The 25,644-nt window shown below is 44.3% G+C and overlaps 1 protein-coding gene across 5 annotated transcripts in view; it reads right to left on the bottom strand.

The window, feature by feature from the left end:
• Positions 1 to 15,178: 15,178 nt before the first annotated feature.
• Positions 15,179 to 25,644, bottom strand: part of CRACDL (CRACD like) — a 126,688-nt gene continuing 116,222 nt past the window's right edge. For 4 of the 5 annotated variants that reach the window (XM_072741342.1, XM_072741341.1, XM_072741344.1 and 1 more), the window contains exons 8-10: positions 18,019 to 18,200; positions 16,862 to 17,006; positions 15,179 to 16,018 (exon numbers count right to left, since the gene is read on the bottom strand). In XM_072741342.1, the coding sequence (XP_072597443.1) occupies positions 15,876 to 16,018; positions 16,862 to 17,006; positions 18,019 to 18,200 (470 nt within the window). In that variant the 3' untranslated portion in view covers positions 15,179 to 15,875. The remainder of the gene's footprint in view (positions 16,019 to 16,861; positions 17,007 to 18,018; positions 18,201 to 25,644) is intronic. The other variant, XM_072741345.1, reaches the window with a different exon arrangement.

The following is a 25,644-nucleotide window of genomic DNA, read 5'->3' as shown; positions in this document are numbered from 1 at the left end:
GCCCATTGACAAGTCCTTGAAACAGGCAGAGTGACCTTCCTCTAGGAACTCGGCTGCCTCCAAGTTAATACTTTGATAAGTACAAAAGGCAATCTTAGCCGGCCTCCCAGGATCCTGTGAGTCTATTTTAAGTTATAAAAATTCCTCAAGATCTGTGTTGGCAATCATCCCCGGAGCGTATGACCCATCGATACACATCTGAAGAGTCTCATGACTGAGTTTTTACTAAACAGTAATAAATGACCTTTTCCTAACAATAGCTAGCCACCTCGGGCTCCTGGAAACCTGTTTCCAAAATACCAGGGATGAAAAAACAAAAAACAACAACAACAACAAAAAAACAAAATACCAGGGATGCTTACCCTATCCCTAAACCCTTCCCACTTGAGAGTATATAATGGGCCACTCTTCATGACCCCAGGGCAGCTCTTCCGGCCCACAGGTCCTGTCCCCGTGCTTTAATCAAACCACCTCTTTGCACCAAAGACATCTCAAGAATTCTTTCTTGGCCATCCGCTTCGAACCCTGACATCTTTCGGACATCACTACAAGCTGTCGCCCTAGAAAACCAGGTGATGTAGTTTCAAGACCTGATAGCCAGAGAGAGGAAGGGTGTAGATTCCAGTACGAGTCTGAAGGCCTGGGAACCAGGAGCCCTGCGGGCAGAAGACTGGGGTCCCAGCTCTTAGGCACAGAGAGGGCAGATCCAACCCTTCCTCTCTCTTTTTGTTCTATTCAGGCCTTCAACCCATTGAATGTTGCCCACGGAGGGGAGAGCCATCTGCTTTACTGAGCCTACTGCTAAGAGATTAGCATTTGAAACACCCAGAGATAATGTTTAACCAGATAGGTTAAACATCTGATGATCTAGTGAAGCTGATGCACAAAATCAACCATCACCGGCCTTGGTGGTTTTTTCCCCCTCAAAGTAGCTAAAATAAAAGTTAGGCAGTGTCCATTTTACATTGTTAACAAAACACAAACTAGTGAACACCTACAACGCTTTGACATTTTCAAGACCAAGTCCCCAGTCTGGTGTGTCCTTGTGCCAATATAAGAAACTGCTTTTTATTCAAGGGCCCAATGGTCATAAAATGCTAGCTGAGTGGTTACAATTTGCAGAGGAATATTTTAAGTGGTACATTATAGAATTTTTTTTTAAAGCCCTTTGTTTCTTTTCATATTTTAAGTAACATTCTTGGCAATGTGGTTATGCTTTTTGTGTAGAGGACACAAGTGAATATTGTGGCAAACACATCTGCGTACCTTCCACGGCCTTAAAACTCACGGCAGTTATCAAAGTCTCAAAAATGCCCCGGCACTAAATCATGTGGCCTCAGAAATGCAAAAATAAATCTGCAGTCTAGTCTTTCCAGAAGAAATGTAAACTGCAAATCAACTGACCTCAGACAATTCATTTATTTAATTTATCCTTTGGGTTTATGAAGGAGTCCAATTAATTTAAAGATGCCTTCATTACTGCTGGCTGCTCTGGATGGTTCTTCATTAAGAATGTTAAGTTCCTGGAACCGATGACTCACATCTTACAATTTTGTGTATCCTGCTCAGCCCCTTGAACACATGCCTCTCTGTCTCAGAAGGTCAAAGGATTAACCCTTTCAACACTTAAAAGGGGATGCAACATCTGGATTGAGATGCTAGGACTCTTCTCCCAAGGGAGAATCCTTCAAGCAAACCGAGCTGGCTCAGAAAATACCCATCCAGTCACCAAATGCTGACTGAGGGTTTCCAGACCCTTTCTTCAGACTGCTGAGCATCGGGATCACATGAGCCAGTGCGCGAGCTCAAAGCTCCTGTAGGAACAATCAACTCACTCCTTACTTGGTACAGCTTAGGCTGCTGACTTTACTACTAGCTGACTTTTACATTGATGATATGATCAATGATATTAATATGCAGGGAGGAAGGAGAAAACAGTTCTGTTTAATGTATTCAAAATATTCTTTCAAATACCTCTACAATATGAAGAACTGTTGCCAAGAATTGACACTTTGGAGAAGGGGAAATCTATTTCTTTCTTGGAAGTATTTGTTCCTTATATTCAAACAATGGGAAAAAATCTGAGCAATTATTTATTTATTTATTTATATTTTTTAAAAAAGATTTTATTTATTTATTCATGAGAGACACAGAGAGAGAGGCAGAGACACAGGCAGAGGGAGAAGCAGGCTCCATGCAAGGAGCCCAACGTGGGACTCGATCGGGGTTTCCAGGATCAGGCCCTGGGCCAAAGGCGGTGCTAAACTGCTGAGTCACCCACGCTGCCCTTTACTTTTATTTTTAATTTAAATTCTAGCTAGTTGACATACAGTTCAATATTGGTTTTTGGAGTAGCATTCACTGGTTCATCATTTACATACAACACCCAGTGCTCATCACAACAAGTACCCTCCTTGATACCCATCATCCATCTATCCCATCTCCCACCTATGTCCCTCCATCAACCCTGTTTGTTTTCTATTGTTAACAGTCTCTCATGATTTGTTTCCCCTTCTCTCTTTTGTCCCCCATCCTGAATGTTCATACTTTTTGTTTCTTAAATTCCACGTATAAGTGAAATCAGATAGTATTTGTCTTTTTCTGACTGGCTTATTTCACTTAGCATAATACACTCTGGGTCCATCTACGTCGTTGTAAATTGCAATATTTCATTCCTTTTGGTGACTGAGTAGTATTTCATTATATATATGTATGCTACATCTTCTTTATCCATTCATCAGTCAAGGGCATTTGGGTTCTTTCCATAGTTGGGCTATTGCTGATAATGCTGCTATCCTAGGGTGCATGTACTCCTTCAAGTATGTATTATTGTCTCCTTTGGGTACATACCTAGTAGTAAGCAATTTTTTTTTCCAAAGGTAAACCTTTGTATATTTTATCTTGTGTATTTTAACCAGTAGGCAAAAGTGCCTCACAGCTTCAGGTTTTCTAGGTTGCCTGCTGATGGATTAAAAAGCAAAAGAAAGACAAGATAGAAGATGAACACACACATTTACCTGGCCTCCTTCCCACAGTTTCACTGAGAATCAAGAATGAGTTGGAGTAATTCCACAAGACAGCAGACAACAGAAGGGGATATCAACAGAGATCAGATTTGGATATAATTCTGGAAGGTGGAAAGTGGGTGTAATGACATAGCAGGTTGAGCCACAGCTCAGAAGATACAAAGGAGAAAACTGCCTGACAACAGAGTCTTTGTCTTGGCTTCCAAAATTTCTACACTCAGAATTCACAGTTTTGTGCCTGGTCATAATTAAGCCTGTCGGTTGACCCTCCCTTCCATGGACTTGGTCTTCCTATTCCAAATGGGTATTTGGGAAGAAAAGGGGTACACAAGTACAGAAGAAATGACAACAAACTCTCCAGATCAACCAGTCTGGCCTTCATCCATAAATACAAATGGACATGAGGAGAGCCTTCAGCATAACCAACAGTTTGAAAGAGAAGAAATCCAAGGATGGTTCACAAGGTTAAAATTAAATTTAAAAAACCAGCAGTCTTAGAGCTCCATGTGAGAGCATTGCTTCCATGAAACAAGAATAGGTTAACCTGGAAAAGGAGCAGAGAATCAGAGTTCTTAAAGATTAGTGATGGGATTTCTAGGATAAGACTGCACACTAATACGTGTTATGATTTTGAGTATTTGCTGAAGTATAAGAAAGAATAACCCACATGGCTTTGATACTTGGAACATTCTCTGTGGAGAGATGGATTTAGTACCAGAGGATTACATTTATTTCTCCAATCATACTGCTTGGTTCTGTAGTGATTGATATTTACATAATTAAAATGTTGTGAATGCTATTTCTTAGTTTGCATTTTAAAAATCAACTTCTGGGAGAACACCAAAGACCTGGTTAATATCTAAAATGGAGTGTAAGTAATATGACATGGGTACTGGAAAGGTAACAGGAATTGACAGCAGTCAGGCAAGGATAGGAAAGAGTATAAGGTGATGAAGGAGTAACCAGATCCTCACATCATGGAGAATCAAGAGGAGTGGTGTCCTGTTACCAGAAAAGAAACAACAAAATGATGCAAGTAAACAAAACTATAAATATGTATGTTTATAAAAGATGAGTCTTGCGGGGTAGTAGAGGGAAGAGATATTATGAGTCACAATTTTCTCATATTTCATAGTGGGCTCAGTAGATGCCATGTAAAATTAATAAATCAGGAAATAAAGTTATAAGCATATTACCTAGAATTATGAATGTAATCACCCAAAGAATACAAAACTGGGTAAATGTGGTTACTCTGGTGAGTGGGACTGCCTATGGGAGTGTAAGTCTTTGATTTTTCATTTCATATTATCCTGTAGTTCAGGTATCAGAAAAATATGGCCTCAGGCAGGCTGCCGGTTTTTGTAAATAAAGTTTTATTGGAACATAGTCAAGTTCATTTATATTACCTATGGCTGATTTTGTGTTAAAAATAGGAGAACTGATTGACAGATATTGTATAGCTTGCAAGCTGATATTTACTATCTGGCCTTCTACAGAAAAAGTTTGTTGGGATTACCAAACAGATTAAGATTTTTAAAAATTGCATGCATTATCCTTTTATTTAAAGAAAAAGAAAAATCTTTATACCAAACATGGGGCTCAAACTTATGACCCCAAGATCAAAAGTCACAAGCTCTGTTTACTAAGCCAACCAGGTACCCTGCATGCATTATCTTCATTCTTTTTTTTTTTTTTTTAAAGTAGGTTCCATGCCCAGCATGGAGCCCAAGGTGAGGTTTGAACTCACAACCCTGAGATCAAGAACTGAGCTGAGTTCATGAGTCAAACACTTAAATGAGCCACCCAGGTGCCCCATGCATTATTTTGATCCTTAAAAAAGAAAATTAAAGTAGGGGGGAAAATAAACATCCTACTTTTCAATACTTCTTTCCAAACCACTGTAAACTTGAACTCTGAACACTAAATACAGACCACACTAGACTTGTGTATTAGTTTGCTAGGGCTGCCATGACAAAGCACCACAGAAATTTATCTTCATTTAAATCTGGGAGGATAAAAGTCCAAGGTCTAGGTATCAGCAGGATTGATTTCCTCTGAGGCCTCTCTCCTTGGCTTGTAGATGGCCATCTTCTCCCTATGTTGTCACATGGTCTTCCTTCCCTGTGTGTGTTATGTGTGTGCACCCTAATCTCTTATTAGGACACCAGTTATGTTGGATTTGGGCTCACCCTAATGACCTCATTTAATTTAATTGCCTCTTTAAAGGTCCTGTCTCCAAGTACAGACACACTTTGACGTACTGGTGGTTAGGACTTTGACCAATGAATTTGGGGGGATACAATGAAGCTTATAACAGCTTCCAAGTCCAGCGTCTTGTTGGAAGAGATCATAAATAGAAGAAAACGTCTGGAACTCTGCTAGAGTCAGTGCAGAGGTGTCAGTAGATGAACAGAACCACAGCCTTCAAGGGCAGGAGCTGCTGGGACCTCTGGGTTCACCACCACTGAGGGCTGCCTTCCACTCAGCATGGTTGCAGGCACCCAACCTCTGCCTTCTGCTCTGGCCTTGGAGCACTCACCTATAGAAGTGCCTGAGCCTTACAGATGAGATGGTAGATGAGGTGGCAGGGGTGGGTGATAAGGAAAATAATCTAATCTTTGTTTTTCCTCTCCTCCCCTACCTTTGGGAAGAAAGATGGGGCATTTAAATTTCAAGGTTTCAGCTTCTGAAAGATTGGGTTTATTTTGTCTGAAGGACTCCCTAAAGATTTGCCTCTAGTTTCTTTTGTCTCTGTAGCAATTCTGCATTTTCCTAAGTTTGATACCAAAATTCTTAGCCTTGTGGGGAATCTTTCAGATGGAAGGTGTTCTTTACTGGATCATGGGCTAAATGTTGAGTTTCTGTTTTCTGCAAATGTAACAGCAATTGTCAAACTAGGTGCTTGGCAGGGAGGGTGCTCTCAGGCCTCTGGCCTCTCTGCAAATACTTCAGGATGCTTCGGAGAGGTTAATAAGCACACTTCAACCACCAGCTGGACTGTTGCTGTTTGTAATAATCTTCTGGGCATCACAAACATCTCTCTCCTTTATTTCCATGTTAATGAGGATAATTTCCCTACGGAGAAGGCAGGAAGGATGCCAGACAATACATATAAAGTAAATGTCAACCACCGCCTGAATACCTGTGCTATTACCCACAAGCACGCATTCAGCCTGCATTATTTCTGGTATTTGGGCCTAAAAAACCTATTCACTAGAGATTATTTTCATCTATCAAGGAATAAACAAATATTTCCCTACACATGGGAGTTATGTAGAACTGACAGGACGATTCAGGGGTGCGGCTGGAGAAGCAGATCTACATGCCTCCCCCCATCACTTTTACCCATAGAGAGGGACCACGAAGGTCCCATCTTCTGATTGGCTGGTTCTGCGTGGCTTCCTTCTCTTGGTAATAAAAGGCTTTCAAAGCACTCTGAACAACTTCATTCTGCATAAAAGCCCATTTGGATCATTTTTCTGGATGATTACTTCTTAGTAATAATTACTATTAAGAGCAATGTAATGTAATTACCTTATAAAACGAATGTAAAAGACCCTGCTCTCAGACTACTACATGTTGTAGATGCAGAATAGTTCTATCCAGGGAAGACACTGAGCTCAAACTCCTTTCCAACACAAAGATCTGGACAGCTTCCCAGAGGGATGGCCATCCTCCCTCAGCTTGCTAACTTTGAGTGTCAGGGAACTCACTCCTGCCTGGGCATCCTGTCCCATGCTGGACAACAATAACAGAACATTCTTTGTCCTTCTCTTGAACTTTCATTTCTGGTCCTAGTTTGTTCCCTGAGGAATTGCATAGAATAAGTCAATCCTTCTTCTTTCTTAAACATCTCAAGATGCTTCTCCTGCCTCCTCTTGGTCTTTCTGAGCTAAATATCTCTTTTCTCTGAAGTTTCCTGCACATGACACTCCCTTGGCATCTTGGTTGTCCTGTCCTGAGCTCTCTCTAGAAAATTAAGCTTTGTATGTGGGATGCACATCACTGCCACTCACAGCCCATTAGCGGAAACTCAATGAGGTCCCATGAATAGGTAGATGTGTTGGGTGGGAGAGGGCGGAGGCAGGAGATGCAGTTTCTGGCTGGACATCTGCTTCTAGATACAATCTCATACTATGCAAGGGGATTGCAGGTCTTTGATGTATCCCTCCCTCCCTATCCCTAGCTATCTTTGCCACAGACCCTAAGACTGTAGTTTGGGAGGTGTTAGGTAAAATTCTCTCGCACTGTGCTTATGGTCATATTCTTAACTTCACATAAGACATTAACTTTAAAAACAAGTAAGGATTTCTCACTTTAGGACCCAGAAAAAGTATATGAAACTGCTATATTAGGTACCAGTTGCTATGTAACTCCAAAATTTAATAGCTTAAAACAATATTAAACATTTGTTTCCTAACAATTTCAGTGCACCAGGATTAAGAGCACCTCACCAGATAGTTGGGCTTGGAATCTCTCATGAGGTTGCGGTCAGTATGTCAGCTGGGCTGCAGTCATCTGGAGGCTTGACTGGGGCCAGAGGGGCTGATTCTAAGGTGGCTTATTCACGTGGCTGGCAAGTTGGTGCTGGCAATTGGCAGAAGGTGTATTAGCTTGCTGTGCTGCCATGACAAAGTACCATAGACTCGATGATTTAAACTAGAGAAATGTGTTTTCTCACAGTTCTGGAGGGTGCAAGTCTAAGATCAAGGTGTTGACAGAGTTGATTTTTTTTTAAGATTTTTATTTTATTTATTCATGAGAGACACACAGAGAGAGGCAGAGACACAGGCAGAGGGAGAAGCAGACTCCCCACAGGGACCCCAGTGCAAGACCCTGGGATCACGCCTTGAGCTGAAGGCAGACTCTCAACCGCTGAGCCACCCAGGCGTCCCAGGGTTGATTTCTTCTGAGGCCTCCTTCTTTGGCTTAGAGATGGCCATTTTCTCCCTGTATCATCACATGGTCTTCCATGTGTATATCTGTGGCCAAACTTCCTCTTCTTATGACACTAGTCATATTGGATTAGGGCCCACCCTGATTACCTCAGTTGAACTGAATTACTTCTTTAAAGGTCTTGTCTCCAAATACAGTTATCTTCTGGGTACTGGGGGTGGAGTTAGGACTTCAACATATGAATTTTGGGAGACACAATTCAGCCCATAACAGGAGGTCTCAGTTCTTTTGACATGGGCCTCTCCACAGGCTGCTTGAGTGTCCCAGACATGGTGAATGGCTTCTCTTAGAACAGTCCAGAAGGTAAAGACAGCAATGTCTTTCACTACATTGCTTCAGAAGGCTCATATGGTCACTTGTGCTACATTTTAGAGTTAGAAGTGGGCATGAAGTCTGTCTTATACTCAAGGGAAGGGGAATTAGGCTCTACGTTCGAAGGCAGGATTATCAGAGAATTCATAGAGATATTTTAAAACCACTGCTGCTGTCATAGAAATATTTCCCTGTTGTTTTCTCCTAGAATCCAAAATAAGGATTTCAGTTTTTCCTTTTCTTTTAAATTCCACTGTCTTCCACTTAAAACTGCTGCAAATCTAGAACCTACCTTACTGATTGCATTTTGCTTAAAATTTCACAGGCACATGTATTTACTCAGTAATTTTTTTTCTTTTTGATGACTCTGTCCTGTGAAACAGATGAGTAGACTCTCCTCAGTGTGGATGAGGGAGGCTTGGTAATCCTGCAATTGGCAGCCTTGCTCAAGCTAGAGACAGTGACTGTAGTCTAAGGGGGAGACTTATTCAATCCTGTATAAAGTCTGGAGGGAAATTATCTCCAGGGCTTTATATGGAGTCCTATAAAATGGATGCTTTGAGGAGAGAAGTGTGACAAGTCAGGCTGGATGGAATCACAAGAACTTCCCAGGAGCCACAGAGCCTCTCGGTGATTTTAAACATTAATCAAAGGATAGACTTGAATGAAATGGAGAAAATTTTATTCATCAAAATTTTCCTCCAGGGATCCCTGGGTGGCGCAGCAGTTTGGCACCTGCCTTTGGCCCAGGGCGCGGTCCTGGAGACCCGGGATCGAATCCCACGTCGGGCTCCCGGTGCATGGAGCCTGCTTCTCCCTCTGCCTGTGTCTCTGCCTCTCTCTCTCTCTCTCTGTGACTATCACAAATAAATAAAAAATAAAAAATAAAAAAATTTTCCTCCACAAGATCATTCCATTTCTTTTGAAGACATTTTGTTAAGCCTCTTAACAGTGTGGTATATGAATGTGCAGGCCTGAGGTGCTCGAGACAACCAAGAGCAATTGTCCTGATGGTGGGGGTGGGCTATGGGACTAGGAAGCTAGAGAGATATATGGCCTCTTAGGTTTCTTCTGTGTGACTCCACCCTCAAGTATTTAATAGACCTGACCAAAATAAAAGATGTCAGGTATGCATGGATTTCTTCTGCAGACTGCCGAGAGCTGGAGAAAGACAGCAACAAAAATGCACGAGTCCCATGTATGAAGTGGGCTGTGAGAATGGAAGACCTAGGGCAAGCAGGGGAAGGACATAACCAGGACATTGTCATCACAGTTGGGCCTCCCTTGGCAGCCAGATCAAAACCTGGGGTTCCTGTTTCTAGGAACAAGAGAAACCCACAAGTGCAGGTATTTATCCTTGCGGGAAGCTCTGGAAGGCAAGGTGTGCTTTGGAAAGACCTACCTCAGCAATTTTCCCTTCTCTCCTCCTACACATTAATTCCCATCCATACATAAACACACTCTTGTTTGTCTTTTCTAACAAACAAATGAACAAACAACCAACCCTCTGTTGGCCATGTGCCCCTCCTCCCTTCTAGTGCCATTTCTCCCATTCACAGTAAAATTTTGAAAGTTCAGTACAGCTGATATCTAAGCAGGCTGGCTCACCTTGACTCACTCTCCTTGTGCTTCTGCCCTCAGCCCTCCACTGAAATAGCTCTTGTCAAGGTCACCTATACCTTCTACATTCCCAGAGCCAGTGGTCACTCTTTTTTCCATCTGTCTGGATCTCTTAGATCCCAGCTTACACAGCTGATTCCTCTCTCTTCTAACAATTTCTTCTCTTGTCTGCTTTTCCTTTTTCATAGACCATTCTTTCATAGATCTGTCTCCTTTGCTGGCTCTGCTTTCTTCAGATCTGTAAGTGTTTATGTGTCCCGGGATCAATCCTGATACCCTTCTCTTCCTTTTCTGGACCCTTGATCACTTATCCAATCTAAATGCTGATGAATTCCAGCTGTATAACTTTATTTTGTATTCTACTTAGCTGTTTAATGGGAATCTCAAATTTGAGATATCCAAAATCATACAACAAAGGAGGCAAGGATATACAATGGGAAAAAGGCTATCTCTTCAACAAATGGTATTGGGAAAACTGGACTGCTACATGTACAAGAATGAAACTGGACCACTTTCTTACACATACACAAAAACGAACTCAAAATGGATTAAAGAGCCATATGTGACACCTGAAACCATAAAATTCCTAGAAGAAAACATAGGTAAGAATCTCTGACATCAACTGTAGAGATATTTTTCTAACTATGGCTCCTTTGGTGAGGGAAACAAAAGAAAAATTAAGCTATTGAGACTACATCAAAATAAAAAGCCTTTGGACAGTGAAGGAAACCATCAATAAAAAAAAAAAGAACTACTTACTGAATGGAAGAAGATATTTGCAAATAACATATTTGATGAAGTGTTAATATCCAAAATATACAAAGAACCTCTACAACTCAATACCAAAAAACCAAATAATCCAATTTAAAAATTAATTACAATTAAAATTGATAGACATTTTTCCATAAAAGACATACAGATGGGGGATCCCTGGGTGGCGCAGTGGTTTGGCGCCTGCCTTTGGCCCAGGGCGCGATCCTGGAGACCCGGGATCGAATCCCACATCCGGCTCCCGGTGCATGGAGCCTGCTTCTCCCTCTGCCTGTATCTCTGCCTCTCTCTCTCTCTCTGTGTGACTATCATAAATAAATAAAAATTAAAAAAAAGACATACAGATGGCCAAAAGATACATGGAAAGATGTTCAACATCATTCATCATCAGGGAAATGCAAATCAAAACCACAATGAGATAATCACTTCACAACTGTCATAATGGCTAGTATCAAAAAGACAAGAAATAGCAAATGTTGGTGAGGATGTAGAGAAAAAGGAACTCTTTAGTGCACTGTTGGTGGGAACGCAAGCAAGTGCAGTCACCGTGGAAAACAGTATGGATGTTCCTCAAAAAATTAAAAATAGGGACACCTGGGTGGTTCAGTGGTTGAGCATCTGCCTTTGGCTCAGGTCATGATCCTGGGGTTCTGCGATTGAGTCCCACATGGGGAGCCTGTTTCTCCCTCTGCCTATGTCTCTGCCTCTCTCTCTGTATCTCTCATGAATAAATCAATAAAAATCTTTAAAATAAATTAAAAATAGAATTACTATATCATCTAGTAATTACACTACTGGGTATTTACTCTAGAAATCTGAATACACTAATTCCAAAAGATATATTCACACCCATGTTTATTGCAGCATTATTTACAATAGCCAAAATATGGAAGCATCTTAAGTGTTCATCCACAGATGAATGGATAAAGAAGAGGTGGTATATATATAAAATGTAATATTACTCAGCCATAAGAAAGAATGAAATCTTGCATTTGCAACAGCATGGATGTATCTAGAAGGTATAATGCTAAATGAAATAAGTTAGTCAGAGAAAGACAAATACCATATGATTTCATTCATATGTGGAATTTAAGAAACAAAACAAATGAACAAAGAAAAGAGACAAACAAAAAACCAGACTCTTAAGTATAGTGAATTAAGCTGGTGGTTATCAGAGGGGAGGTGGGAGGGGTGGATGAAATAGATGGGGGATTAAGAGTGTACTTACCTTGATGAGCACTGAGTAATATGTAGAATTGTTGAATCACTATATTATATACCAGATACTAATATAACACTATATGGTAATTACAGTTGAATTTTTTTAAATGTCCACAATCAAACCCCTTTTTGTAGCAAATCCTCTCCGAATTCAATTTCTGTAAATGGTATCACTACTCACCTGGGAGCTCCAACCAAAAATCTAGCTGTCATCTCTACTTCCATCCTTTCCTTTTCACATCAAATCAAACCCACCAGCATGAGGGATTTTATACTCACTTCAAAAAATATTTTGAATCCATCCACTTCTCCACTTCCATCATTACACCTAGACCAGGACACCATGGCTGGGCAGGCTTCTAGCTTTGTTTCCACCTGTGCCCCCGTACAATACATTTTCACTCAGAAGCTACAGCCATCTTCTTAAAATGTAAAACACATCACCTCCCATCACTTCTCTTCATTGATTTCCCAAAGAACTTAGAACAAATCCATCTTCCCACATGGCCTACCAGGACCCCCACAACTGGTTCAGCCTGCTTCTCCTGTCTGCACCTGCCTGTCTGCACCTGCTTCTCCCTCTTGTCCTGTACACACTGGCTATGCTGCTTCCTGAACATGCCAGGTCTGAGGGCCTGGGACTTTACAGAGCTGTCACCTTCGCCCAGAGTGTTCTCGCCCAAATTGTTACATGGCTGGTTCATTTTTATAACTAGGTCACCGCTTCAGCAAACCCTTTCCTAACCAGCCACTCTCAAATAGCCTTTTCTGCCACAACCAAGTCCCTCTGTTTTAGGCTCACCATTGCAGGAATTGTTGTTTTTCCATGTTTTTCTCATGTTTCATGTTTATTTAGTCCCAGCCCCAACTAGAATGCCTACTAGCCATTTGCTCACCAGTGTGCCATCTTGGTAAAGTGCCTCCACAGAACTGTCAACTGAATGAAAGAATGAATGAAAACACCTCATAGTTTGTGTAGGTACTCACAATTAAAAATTACAACACAAGGGATGCCTGGGTGGCTTGGTGGTTGAGTGTCTGCCTTTGGCCCAGGGTGTGATCCCAGAGTCCTGGGATGGAGTTCCACATCAGGGTCCCCTAGGGGAGCCTGCTTCTCCCTCTGCCTGTGTGTCTGCCTCTCTCTCTGTGTCTCTCATGAATAAATAAATAAAATCTTTTGAAAAATTACAACACAAAAGAACCCTCATACTTTCTCCAGTCCTTCTTAGGAATTGAAGGGTAAGGGTGAATGTAGTCACTCAGGGAAGCACCATGAGTTACATGCTTGTCTCTGAGACACGTGTCTTAGTCTTTTAGGGTTGCCAAAAGCTGGGTGGTTTATAAATAACAAAAATTTCTTTCTCACTCTTCTGGATGAAGGCTGGGTAGTCCAGATCAAGGCGCTGGCAGATCCGGTGATTGATGAGAGCCCTCTTCTTGGTTCATAGAGAGCTGTTTTATTGCTGTATCCTCACATACTGGAAAAAGCAGGGAGATCTCTGGGAACTCTTTTATAAGGGCACTAATCCCATTCATGAAGGTCCACCCTTAAGACTTAATCACCTCCCTAAAGTGTTAAGACTTAAGACTTAATCACCTCCCTAAAGGCCCCACCTCCTGATACCATCACACTGGGTATTAGGATTTAACATGAATTTTGGGGAGACACAAACATTTAGTCTATAGCCAGTAAGAGCCCTTAAGGTCAAGGTAAGGACTTCCTTGTCTATATTATGTTCTTGAGGACACAGATTCACCTCCATGCTAATGCTTTTTAAGAATGGGGATGTCCCTGAAGGGTAGTGTTGAAAAGGCTAAAGTCAATTATTAGGTGCTCGTCTGTGGTGAGATCTTGGACAGGTGACCTTAATGTTAAGTGCCTCAGTTTCCTCATCTGTAAAGTGGAGATAAGTACTTACTCCCAAAGGATTGTGGAGAGAATTACAAATATTACATTCAGAGCAGGATGTGGCACACAGGAGGCACTCAGTAATTGTTCACTCTTTCTTGTCAGGAAAACCAAGTGTGGCAATTCCCTGCAGACTTGGGCCATCTCCACTGCCACTCTAGACTTCATTCAGCCTCTTCAAATTTTGGCCACTATCTCAGTTTCTCCTGTTATAGCAGAAGATCACAACCTTCAGGCATGGGGGTGGCAGCCACTGGGCCACGCCCCAGTGAATTCTCTCAGTATCTTAAAATCTATACCCTTCTATCTTACCAGTTGCCAAGAGGATGAAACCAAGCCCTGAAATACACAGAAAATAACAACCTCTATTTGAATAAACTGAACCAAATACTTTTGATCTTATGGTCAAATCTACTGCCTCAAAATTGCTCATCTGAAATGTTCTGCTAATAGAGGAAATGGCAGTTTGGGATAGTAATAACCGACAAAATTTTCTTCTAGTTAAAATTATTTATGTCTAAGCTGTTGGAGCAATTCTAGATGGACAGAGTTCTTGTTTAGAGCACATTTACCATGGCATTCAATATTGATGTTCTCTAAGAGAATGAAATTAATAAGTCAGCTTGATTTGGAAAAAAAGAGCTATCCAGGGACTTTTTCAATAAAGGCAGACTTGATCAAGTTCTAGTTGATCAAGATGAAGTATAGTTCTAACAGCTAGAAATATTAATGAAGAAAATACAATAAAAGTAGAACTCAAGGTATATAAAATCAAATTATAGTATCTATATAGTCTATTGATTTTAGTGGCTAAATGCTCCCAGCTGTACATATTCCTATGAAGATTAGCTTGTTCAAAGAAACAAATTGGAAAAAAAAAACAAATTGGAAATGTTTTTAAAAATAGAGGTATTATATAACTGAGACACAGTTTTGTGTCTTTTTTGAGACACAAATTTTGAGATCCTAAATATATGCTCTTCCTCTGCTGACTTCTCCACATTTTATGTTCATGGGTCATCCTGGCTAATCCACTGATAACCTAATTTTCAACAGAAATGCACAGGTTGGATTAATCAGATGCTAAAGTATTATAACTTTTAGAAATTTTATATTTTTAAGATATTGCACCAAATAGATAAAAAGAGAAGAACCTACATTATCTTCTGATTTCCAAAAATAAACACTGAAATTTTATTGGAAAAAAGAATCTCAAAAAAACCCAAATCAACCCAACTAGGATTCTGAATGGTATATATATATGTGTATATATACACACAATGAAACTATATATGGCATTTCACTCGTTGCTGGAGGACATTCTCCAAGCATCAGTAGAAAACATTTACACATATGACAGAAGCATGTTTGAAACCTTTTATTGAACAGGCAATGCATTGTGCAATGGTTAAGGACACAGATGCCTTGTGGAAAAGTTTAAAAATTATTTTTGGAAACAGTCTGTGAATTGCTGAACCTGGCTATGTTCCTTCCACTCCTGAGAGTGACTATCTTCAGGAAAACTGTTTTATAGCTGCTCTTGGAAACGGCATCCCTGTTTTACCAAAAATGTCATGCCTAATAGTAAACATGAAAGGAGAAGATGGGGTCCACAGGCAAGACAAGAACCAGAGACACAGGTTGATCTCAGGTGGAAGCATAGAGACACGTCCTCCTAGAAGACCTTGGTCTCCTCTGACCTTGCAGGCGCTTCTGACTTAGGCATTCATAGTTTGCTTCTTTGCTTCTACTCTCTTCCTGTCCAAGCCCTCTTTATCAAGGCAATTCTCAAAGACTCACATTCATACCTTTGGGCACAGGACCTTGTTCCTGGCCCTTTTCAATGGTGTTCTTGTTTTAGGGCACCTCTGGCCCAGGGTTGCGGCTGTGTGTCTGTCTTTGTTGGCCTGGTTCCTTCCTCTTCCCCAAGCTTGCTCTCCCATAACTTGATGATAAAATCACTCTTCAGCTTCACAGTTTGTTTGCCTTGATTTACTGGCAGTTTTTGACTAAAGTGACCCATCAAGGTAGTGGACATTCTGTAGCAGCAGGCTGTCAGCCTATTTTATAATTTGGGGCATGTCACTCCAAGCTTGAGATTTCTTTCTGGCAAGTTCCATCCAGGATGGCTGATCTGTGCTGGCATAACTGGCTCTCTTCAGCTGATGCAATTCTTTCTCCGTCATCACTGCAGACTGAGCTGCTGGAAAGAAGACAAAACAAACAGAAACATGAGAAATGAGTTTGGATTCCCACTTAAGCCTCTTGTGTTTCTTTAAAATATATGTCAAGGTCTCAACTGTGGTCTCAAACATAAAATCCGTTAATGCATAAACATGTAAAGAAGATTTAGGCATAGAATAATTTATGTAATAAAAAAGCCTTAAGAACAGCAGACCCCAAATAGTTCCAGGAATGCAGTGAGGTGAGAGAAACTTTCAGAATAAAACTGCCAAGAACTCTGGAGATCGGTTTGCACAACTGTGTGAATATTCTTCACACTGCCAAACTGTACACTTAAGAGTGGCTAGGATGATAAATTTAGTTGTATGTATTTTACCACAATGAAAAATATATTTAAAAATACTGATACACGTGACAACAGAGATGAATCTTGAAAACATTATGCTTGGTGAAAGAAGCCAGATACATTTTATTTTATGATTCCATTTATGAGAAATGTCCCCAAAAGGCAAGTATAGGGAGACAGAAAGTGGATTAGTGGTTGCCTAGACCTGGGCTGGGGAACAGTGAATGACTGTAAATGGGCATGAGGTTTCTTTTTAGGGTGAGGAAGTATTCTAAAATTGGATTGTGACGGTTGTACAAGTCAGTAAATATATTCTCATTGTCAATATATAGTTGCTGAATTGTACACTTAAAACAGGTGAGTCTTATGGCACATAAATGTCATGTCAGTAAAAGCTGTTTAAAAACGTCAATGTGGCAAAGTCATTCGGAAAAAGAAAACAAGACCAAAAAAAAAAGCAGAACCAATCCCAGAAATGTATTCTAAAGTGTTTGGTGCTGCTTGCAGGTTTCATACCCAAGTTCTGGTGGGACAATGAGATTCCTCGTTGCAGCCCCTCCTGGAGGCAGAGCTTTGTCCCTTGCCTCCGGTCCATAGTGGGCTTGGCTGGAGCCACCAGGAAAGACTTGCTGCGGACAAAGTCAGCTTGTTTCATGGGCTCCTAATAAGACACAAGAGAGACACATGCTATTCGGTCACCTGAGATTCCGAGAGGGGGCAAACATAACCAAAGGCAACAGGCTACAACATTTCTCTGCCAAGATGAGTCATGCCACTGGTACTTTTTTGGCAGAACTGTGACGTGGGCCCTTGCTGAGAGGAGCCTTTCAAATGCCAGACTCAGGCCAATGTGGGGTCTGCTATTAAGCTTACACAGGCATCATAGCTTCCGCGCTGTCCCCACCCTTGGCCTTCGCCCCACTTGTTGGATGGCAGGGGTCTCATTTCAAAGTCAAAGTGTATTGTATTGTCAAAGTATTTAGAAATAGTTTTGAGATTTTTTTATGACACCTGGTATGAACGTGGATGCCCCACACCAAAACGGCTAGTTAATATTTGCTTTATACGTTCCCCCAGCCTTCATGAAGGTTTTCAAGGGTAGGCACGATGGAGGTTTGGGTTCAAACGACAGGAAGCAGGTCCTACTGCAGGCTCATTCCCTCACACAGCTGGCACACATTCACAGGTTTATCACGGAGGCTAGCAGGGGGAATAGGAAAGCTGTGGGTCTCATCCTGCTTCTCAGCATCGTTGCTTGGACTTGAGAATGCTGTTTCAGTCCGGAGGGCAAAGCAGAAACCCAGCTTCCAGCCCGACAGCCCCACGTGAGGAATAAGCCCCCCGCAGGCAGCCAGCAGAGCAGCAAAGCAGGGCTCGTCCATCAGCGCGCAATGAGCCGAGATGGAGCTGCTGACATGGTCACCAGGCTTCTCGCTGAGAAGTTATTTTAGCCCCGTTCCGTTTCTCCAGATGCTGAGCTGTGTTGCCTAGGAGGCAGGGAGCAGAGGGCTGCCTCCGCTGCCTAAGCCCTCTCCCCGCTTCCATCAGCCCGGCGCACACAGGGCAGCCGCCAGCAGGCATCACAGGCCAGGGTCCCTGCCACCACCACGCAGCCCCGGCTCTCGGGCCGGTCCCTCCTGTAGCCAGAGACAGAAAGCGTTTGCTCTAAGCACCTGGGCTCTCTCGGGCGCCTTGGAGGGCTTTCCTATTTCAGCCTTCCCCGTGCGGGCCCCGGCCTTGTCGGCCTTGTCGTCCTGGTTTGGGGGCTGGTCCGAGGTCCCTCGTCGCTTCTGCCGAGCGATGGTGATCCAGGGTGGAGCAGGCTGGCCCTCGGCGGCAGGAGGCGGCCCCTTCTCTGTGGGTGAAGACACAGGGTTACGCAAAACATCCCAGCCCCTGTCCAGTCTCAGCTTTGGCTTCTCCCACACACAGGACACTGCACGGAGGGGCGGGGGGGGGCCCGGGTGGGTGAGGGAGGAGGAAGGAGGGTCTGGGAGCCCTTCTGGCCAAGATGATTACTTTTCTTTAAGGGACTTGGTTTTGTTTTCTCATTTCAGGGTGCATCAAAGAGATGATGCTCCTCTAGTCTGAGCCACAAAATCTTAAATGCAGCTGCTCCTATCTATATATGCATTTTAAAGCCATCTTCCTCCCACAGAATACTTTCTGGAGATAAAAGTAAGTACATAAATAGGTAAGATTTCTTTAATATAAGCCTGTCGCTTTGGGCTAGTACATACTATGTGATTCCCGATTTGCCTGGAAGTTCGGCAGACACACTATTCTTCTTTTTTTTGTAATTGTAAGCATAACCTTCCTTTGGCAAAGTGACCCCCAAACTAGCCACCATTGTTTTCCTTAACATTCTAGAGAGAAGACCATAAGGTCTTCTGCCATCAAGACCATAAGGTCTTGTGGAATTTTCTTCTGCAACCATGGTGCTTATCTCTGGAAGGTGATACTGTGTGGGAGGGTTGCTGTCCCTCTTTTCAACACTTCCCTATTTTCATATTTTTATGATGAAAATTCATTACCCTCAGCCACAGGAAAGAGAAGCAGGCTTACTTTCTTCAAGGAACCCTATGAATTAAATAGCGGCTTCTCACAGGTGTATCAGAAGCCCCCTGAATCCGAAGGTTCCCCACGAGCCTGCCTCTGCCACCACACAGAACAAAGACGGAAGCGGTCCCCAGAGGCCTGGTCCCTGCCCCCACCCCCGCTACCCCTTCTACACAGTGCCCCTCAGTCAGCAAGGTGAAGGCAGGGTCCCTGTCACAGCAACACAGGAGACGTCTGGGATGAGTCAGTGTTGTTCTGGGTGGCCTGACAATGCACCCCCCCCCCCCCCCCCCCCCCCCCCCGCTCTGCTGTGATAGGGTTTTACTCTGTTTGTTCCTGTTTTTGCATCTAGGCTTTTTCTCTCTGTCTCCAGGGTCACCAAGGAGGGGCAGGGGACAGGAGCCACGGTTCTGCAAGCTTCAGTCTCATGTCAGAGTTGGGAAGGGCCTCTAGCTTCACACACTGACCTCTCCCTGGGAGGGCAGCTGGAAATGGCACCCGCTCTCCTGGCTGCTCCCTGCTGGTCCCTGGTGGGGGGACCCCAGCTCTACCTCTTCCATTCATCCCTTGACCCCTCCTGCCTCCTCGGGCTCTCCCTGGCCTCCGACTTCTTCCCTGCTGCTCTGCAAAGTGCTTGGCTCTCGCACAGCTCAAAAAGAACTCTCCCCTGAGCCTCACCGGCCCCTGTTCTGGTCCACCCTCCACTCCAGTGGCCTCTGCCTGTGTCTCTTCAGCTAATTCCTGACCGGGCTACAGCAGGAACACTGCTCCCTCCAGCCACCTGACTGCTGCATCATAAATCCCGAGGTCTCCCATTCCCAACCTGCTCTACCCTTCCCCCCAGCACTGGTGGGGCTGCAGAACCACGCTTGGGAGACCTCTCCTCCGTGGGTGTTCCCTCTCCAGGTCCTCGTCGGACTCTTGCTCCTAAACCTGGGAATCTCCTTGTTCCTGACCCTTAACCTCATCTCTTCTTCCCTAAAGTGTTCCCCGTTCTGTTTGATTTCAACACTCAGATCTGCTCAGACTACTTTCTATTAGCCACAGCTCAACGTTTCTGCTCTCCTGCTCCTCCAGCCTCCCTCCCTCCTTCCATCCTTCCTGCCCACCCGCCCACTCTTCAGTGCTTGCAATGCGCAAGGACTGTGTGAAATGCTAAGGTGGAAAAATAAACAACCAGTTGTTTGTTCTTTCAAAATCTCAAAGTCTGTTGGGGGAGACCAAATACAAATAAGCAACTCTGGTGGAAACTGGAAGATGCTACAGTTTACAAAGTGCTGAGTGGATACAGGGCCTCACACTGACTGGTACGTGGCAGGGAAGGTGCTGTCTGGGTTGGGACCTGGAGAAGGGACCTTCCAGGCAGAGCAGAGGGGCAACGAAAGGCCTCCAGGTGGAAGAGGCAGAAGGCAGAGCCGTGGGCAGGCTGGCCGAGAGGGGCTGAAGGATCAAGCAGGGGCCGACTGAGAAGGGTCTTCTTGGCCTTTTTTCGGTCCATAATGGGGAGCATGGGGTTTCAACCAAGGGCACACTCTGGAGGCTGTGTGGAGAGGAAGTCAGATGGGGAAGGCTAGTGAGGAGGTGAGGAGGGAGGCTGTGGCCACAGTCCAGGAGGTCATGAGGGATTGGACACCCTGTTCCAGAATCATCCTTGCTTGCCCACAAATGGTCTGCCCAGCTGCTGCCTCCTCCATGAAGCCTGCTCTGGTCAGCCCAGCTCAACATGCTCTCCCTCTCCTAATCCTTCCGTGACTCTCTTAAGAGATGTGCCCCAATCCTTGGTGCTAAATATATCTGCTGGTTCACTGTCTACCTCACTGACAGATGCTTTTGGTCATTAAAACTTCTTATTTATTTAACAGACGCATTCCACAGACCACGCACCATGTAGTGTTCTAATATTAGCTCATTTACGATGCTCTTTTACATTTTATCTCTTGTCCAGAGAACCCAGTGATTGTCAGGCACACAGAAGCTGGTTGCGTGTTTTATAAAAGTCTTCATTTCTCATCCCTTAACCTCAATCCCTCATTCCAGGGAGGAATTGATTCTGCAGGGAGTCCTCATGGTCTTTCTGGACTTCAACTTTTTTCCTAAAAAGGTTTCTTCCCACTTCTCCTTTGATCCCTTCCTTATACTCAGTGACAGTCGTGCCCTCTGCTCTCTCCTGGCCCGAGTGGGATGTCCAGTAGTGCCGTCCTCCTAGCTCTGCCCCGCTTGTGCTGGTTGGGAGCCTTTGACACAACACAGCCAGACTGGAGGGAGGGAGTTCACTATGGGTTTAAACTCATTACCTGAGTCAACAAGATATTCTGAATAATTCTGTCAAGAAGTGTGCACAGAGAGAAAAATTCCACTTGGGAGTATTAAGCTGGAGGCTGAGTGGCAGCTGTGAAATGCCAAGGTGGCCTGGCACCTCTGAGTGCTCTGGCTGGCTTTCTAGCCCCTCGGGCCTGTGTGGGGTCACTAGCACACGTGTCACTCTCACCAAAAGGGTATAAGGCAGCTCTGATGAATTCCTAGACCCTAACTGGGCCAAAGAGAGTATTAAAAAAAAAAATCACTGGAAAAATTTATGTAGAACAGGGGCTCTGCAGCATTCCTGGGAACTGTGGGCAGACTGGAGCTGGGGGGCCTCCTGGGCCAGGCTCAAATCCTATTCTCTTGTCCAGTGTGCTCATGGGAACTGCAAGAGGTGGTTTTTCTTTCTTACACTGCGAGTCTGCTAGCAGATTTCATCCCAAGCAGAGAAGGGGCACTGACCTCTGCTTTGCCTGTCAGTGGGTAGCAATGCTTCTGGCCGTATTCTGTGTGTAAGTCTGCACACACGTGTCAGAGGTTCGTGGGCAGGTCCAGGGGAGTGAGCCAGCGCTGCACCTGCGCCAGGCTATGCCAGAGTGGGATTAAACAACCTATAACAGCAGCGTCACCAAACCTGGGCCAGGCATTTGACTAGGATCTTTCACCAACCACTTCTCTTTCTTCGTTCCTCCTCCTTTTCCCTGAGAGGTGGCCTTTCCTTGTATTCTGTGCTCTCTCCTTGCCCACCCTCTTCCTTGTCAGGAAGGCAAGTGGACCACAAGGACCCTGCCAGCTTCTAGACCTTTTCACAGGATGGTCCAGGGCCAGACTCAGGAGTGGTGGGCGAGATTCCAGACACAGGAAGCAGAGAGAAAAGCCACTAAGCATCCTATCAGGGTTCAGAGGAGCTTGAGATTCCACCTGGAGCCTCACGTAACCCACAGATAAGTGCCTGTTCCAGGTGGGCCCAGGCACAGCAGCTGGAGAATCCATGCTGCTCAGGGGCAGAAGGTCCAGGTGGCCACTCTGGTCTGTGCCCCCATTTTTCCTGCACTTGGCACCGCAGCAAGGGTTGTGGGGGTATGTGTGCCATACTCGCAAGGGAAGGGCGTAGAAGGGAATGAAGACACAGATATCGTGCAGGACAAGGCAGGTTTCGGACGCCAAAGACCTTCCTGTGTGAAACTCCAGAGCATAAATATTCAGGGTCAAGGTTCAACCGTAAAATAGCTTCTGAGATTAAACATGTTCAAAATGTCATTAATCCCAGGATAATATAGATGTGGCAGCAGATTAAATAAAAGGAGCTGAAAACATTCCTTTGTTTACTTCTTTCTGCCTCAACGCACAGACAACCTTAGTCTTCTGGGGATTTGGCTAAAGGGCTCCGACATCTCAATTTCTCCTCCCCAAATGACAACAGGTTTTTCAAGCTGTCGGGTTGTGCCTGGGTTTGCAATGAACAGCCCAGGAAGATTTCTCACGCACAGGAAACCACCAATTCACGTCTGTATCTGTATGATCTCCTTTACTGAGAGTCTGAAAGAGACAGACTGTGCCAAACACATCTCCCCTGGAAAGAAAGGCAGCAAACTTGATCTGTTATACAGCATAAGTAAAGTAAAATTTCCGGAAGATGGAATGCTCTAGATGCAGGAAGCTGTGACAGCCACAAAGCTTGCCCTAAGTGATTTCACACAAGGGTAACATTTGATTGGGGAAAATAATTTTTTTTTTGTTATTTTGAGGCTATGGTTTTGTCCAAGAGGGAGGCTATACATTTAGATTTTCTCCAGATTCCTTCCTTTTTCTTAACATGCTCTCTCACCTCAAAGGTTGAGTTTGAAAAGTATATTTATTGTTCAAGCATTCATTTCCAAGAGCTCTTGTTCTTGAGGTTGGTTCAATAGGCTGTGGTAATGAGGGCTGCTTCCTCCCTGGGGCCAGGAAACAGAGCAGCTACTGATGTGGCCCTGGGGCCTCCAGGGCTAGGAATAAGGCCTTGGGCTAGCAAGGTGCTTTTGGGCAAATTCCAGAACCTCTCTGTGACTCGGTTTCAGTGTAAAATGAGGAAAGGAGCAGTGTGAACCTCTCCTAATGTGACTGAAAATTGAACAAGATCATCCACTATCTACACCTCCTACATGACTGTGAAGATATAATGGGATAACCCACGGGAAGCACTTAGCACAGTGCCTGGCACCACGTGAGCTAAAGAGTGTGAGCTGCCCCCGCAACGGGTGCTACTGGTATTCTGTTGTTATTCCCACTTGAGGACAGATGCAGACTTTGGTCAAATCCTAGCCAGGACATTAGGGAGGCCAGTAAGCCATTTGCCAGTGTTCTCTCCTGTGATAAAAACCAAACCACACCAAACTAGATAAAACAACAAAGCAAGCACTGGGTTGTCCCCCAGCCTTTTGCTGAGCCAGGCGGCCAGGCTGACTCTTGGTTCCCGTGGACATAGTCCATGAGGGTTTGAGCAGGGCGTGTCCTTGTCTCCCTTGTTGCTGGGCTTGTCCTTGTCTCCCTATGAGCCACACCGTAAGGGCAGGTGCTCTTTCCTGGTCATCTCTGTGTCTGCTATGTTCCTCATGGGCTGGGGAGGGTTGGAAGGGCCAGCGAGGTCTGAACAAAGCCATGCAGTCTGTGTCATGGAGGAGGCTGGCCCAAGTAATGTGCCCACCGAAGCCACACTCTCTAGAATAGCAAGCAATTTGTTCCTCCTGGTAGATCTTATGCATAGTGGACAGCTGGCTGCCTAGGCAGGAAGGCTCTGATGCAGCTACACACTGCCCAAGACGGCAGCTCAGTTTTCATCCATCTTCCCAGGAGCCTACTGTATATTGAAAATACCTCCCTCTCCCCAATTCTAAATATAGTGGGGAGGAAAACCATACAGTTTTTGGACCTGTGTTTGGCATTTTAACCAAGCTATTTGTATACAGGAAGACTTAAAATGAACCATTCACAAAATCCTCAGTGTTAAACCACTTCTAGAGATATCCAACTGGCCCTCTGTGAGGCAAAGGACTCTTATTACCTCATTTTGACTTACTGGGCAGTGATATTTTTTTTCTTTTTGGAGCCTATTACAATTCAGCCTTGGGTACGGTTTTCTTCCATTCAGAAAGCCTTCTGTAATGACCCACTGAGGGGATGAGGCTGGGACTCCAGCAGTGGTCTACACCCCATGTGACAGGCAGGGCACAGCTGTGAGTCTGGAAGCTGGGAGCTGTCCTGAAGATGGTCTTCTGAGTGAGAGGCAATGGGCTGTACAATGTGAACTGCCAGGGTTTCCTGCCCTTTGGCTGAGAAAAAGAAAGCAAATCTCTACCCTAAGCTAACACAGAGCAGGATGGTGGGGTTCTTTGGCCTCTAGAAAGTTTAGTGTATGCCGCCATTTGTTGAAGCTGCAATTTTTAAGAATCCTTTCACAAAATGTCTTCCTTATTTACCAAAGTACACATGCACATGGTACAAATTCAGAAAGCAGGTAAAAGTATACACAAGGAGAGGAAAGTTTCCCATAAATCAATAACCCAGGAGAGCTGTGCTAACACTTTGGCATGCTCCTTCGAATCTTTTTCCGTTATGCTGTCATCTTAAAAATACGTATCAACGGCTCATTCCCAGCTTTGCAAAAACATTCTTTGTGGAAGGAGAGGCCTGAGTTTATGCTCTAAGAGTTCTGATCTAAAGTGCATGCATCATTAACATCTGTCACAACTAGCTGCAGCCAGAACAGCGCCTAGGTGCTCCACTAACAGAGCAAACAGCCTCCATGTCTGCTCTCCTCCAGGTCCTCTGCCACCACCCCGGTTTACATGGGGGCGACGAGGTGTGTAAACACACACAGAGGGGACTGCTGGCGTGGGGGTGGGATCCTGGACTCTGGGGCCATGTGGGGCCTCACCTATGCTGAGGGTTTACACCAGGCTTCCTGTATGAGAGGTGAGGGCTTGTTTTTTTGTTTTTTGTTTTTTAAAGCATTTTTCCATCGATTGTTAGTCTCAGCTTCTGCAGACAGTCCCTGATCAATACATGCTGGCCAAGTCTGCAGGGGCGCCTCACCACTTCTGTCCATGAGCCAGGCTGGGCCAGCGCACAGTCCAACTTGGGCTTTTAATTCTCATGCGAGCATTTGTCTCAAAACTGTGCTGACCGTGTGGGGAGTCAGGGCTCTTCACAGAGCAAGCTCCCTTCCTGAATGACGTGTGATGGGGCTGTGGTCTACTTCTACCTCCAAATTAAACTGGTTGCTGTTCCTTCCTTTCCTCAGTCAGCCCAGCAGCCAGTCCTCACTGTTCGCGGATTCCGTATTTGTGAATTCGTCTACTCACTAAAATGTCTTTGTAATGCCCAAACCGGTTCTTGTGACCCCTCGTGGTCCTCTGCACACATGTGCAGAGCAGTGAGACATTTGAGTCTCTGGTCGA

The sequence above is a fragment of the Vulpes vulpes genome, chromosome 16 (genome assembly GCF_048418805.1).
Source record: "Vulpes vulpes isolate BD-2025 chromosome 16, VulVul3, whole genome shotgun sequence".
In the NCBI taxonomy this organism is placed as follows: Eukaryota; Metazoa; Chordata; class Mammalia; order Carnivora; family Canidae; genus Vulpes; species Vulpes vulpes.
Note: the sequence above shows the minus strand (reverse complement) of the source record. Positions and strands in the feature narration are given on the sequence as shown.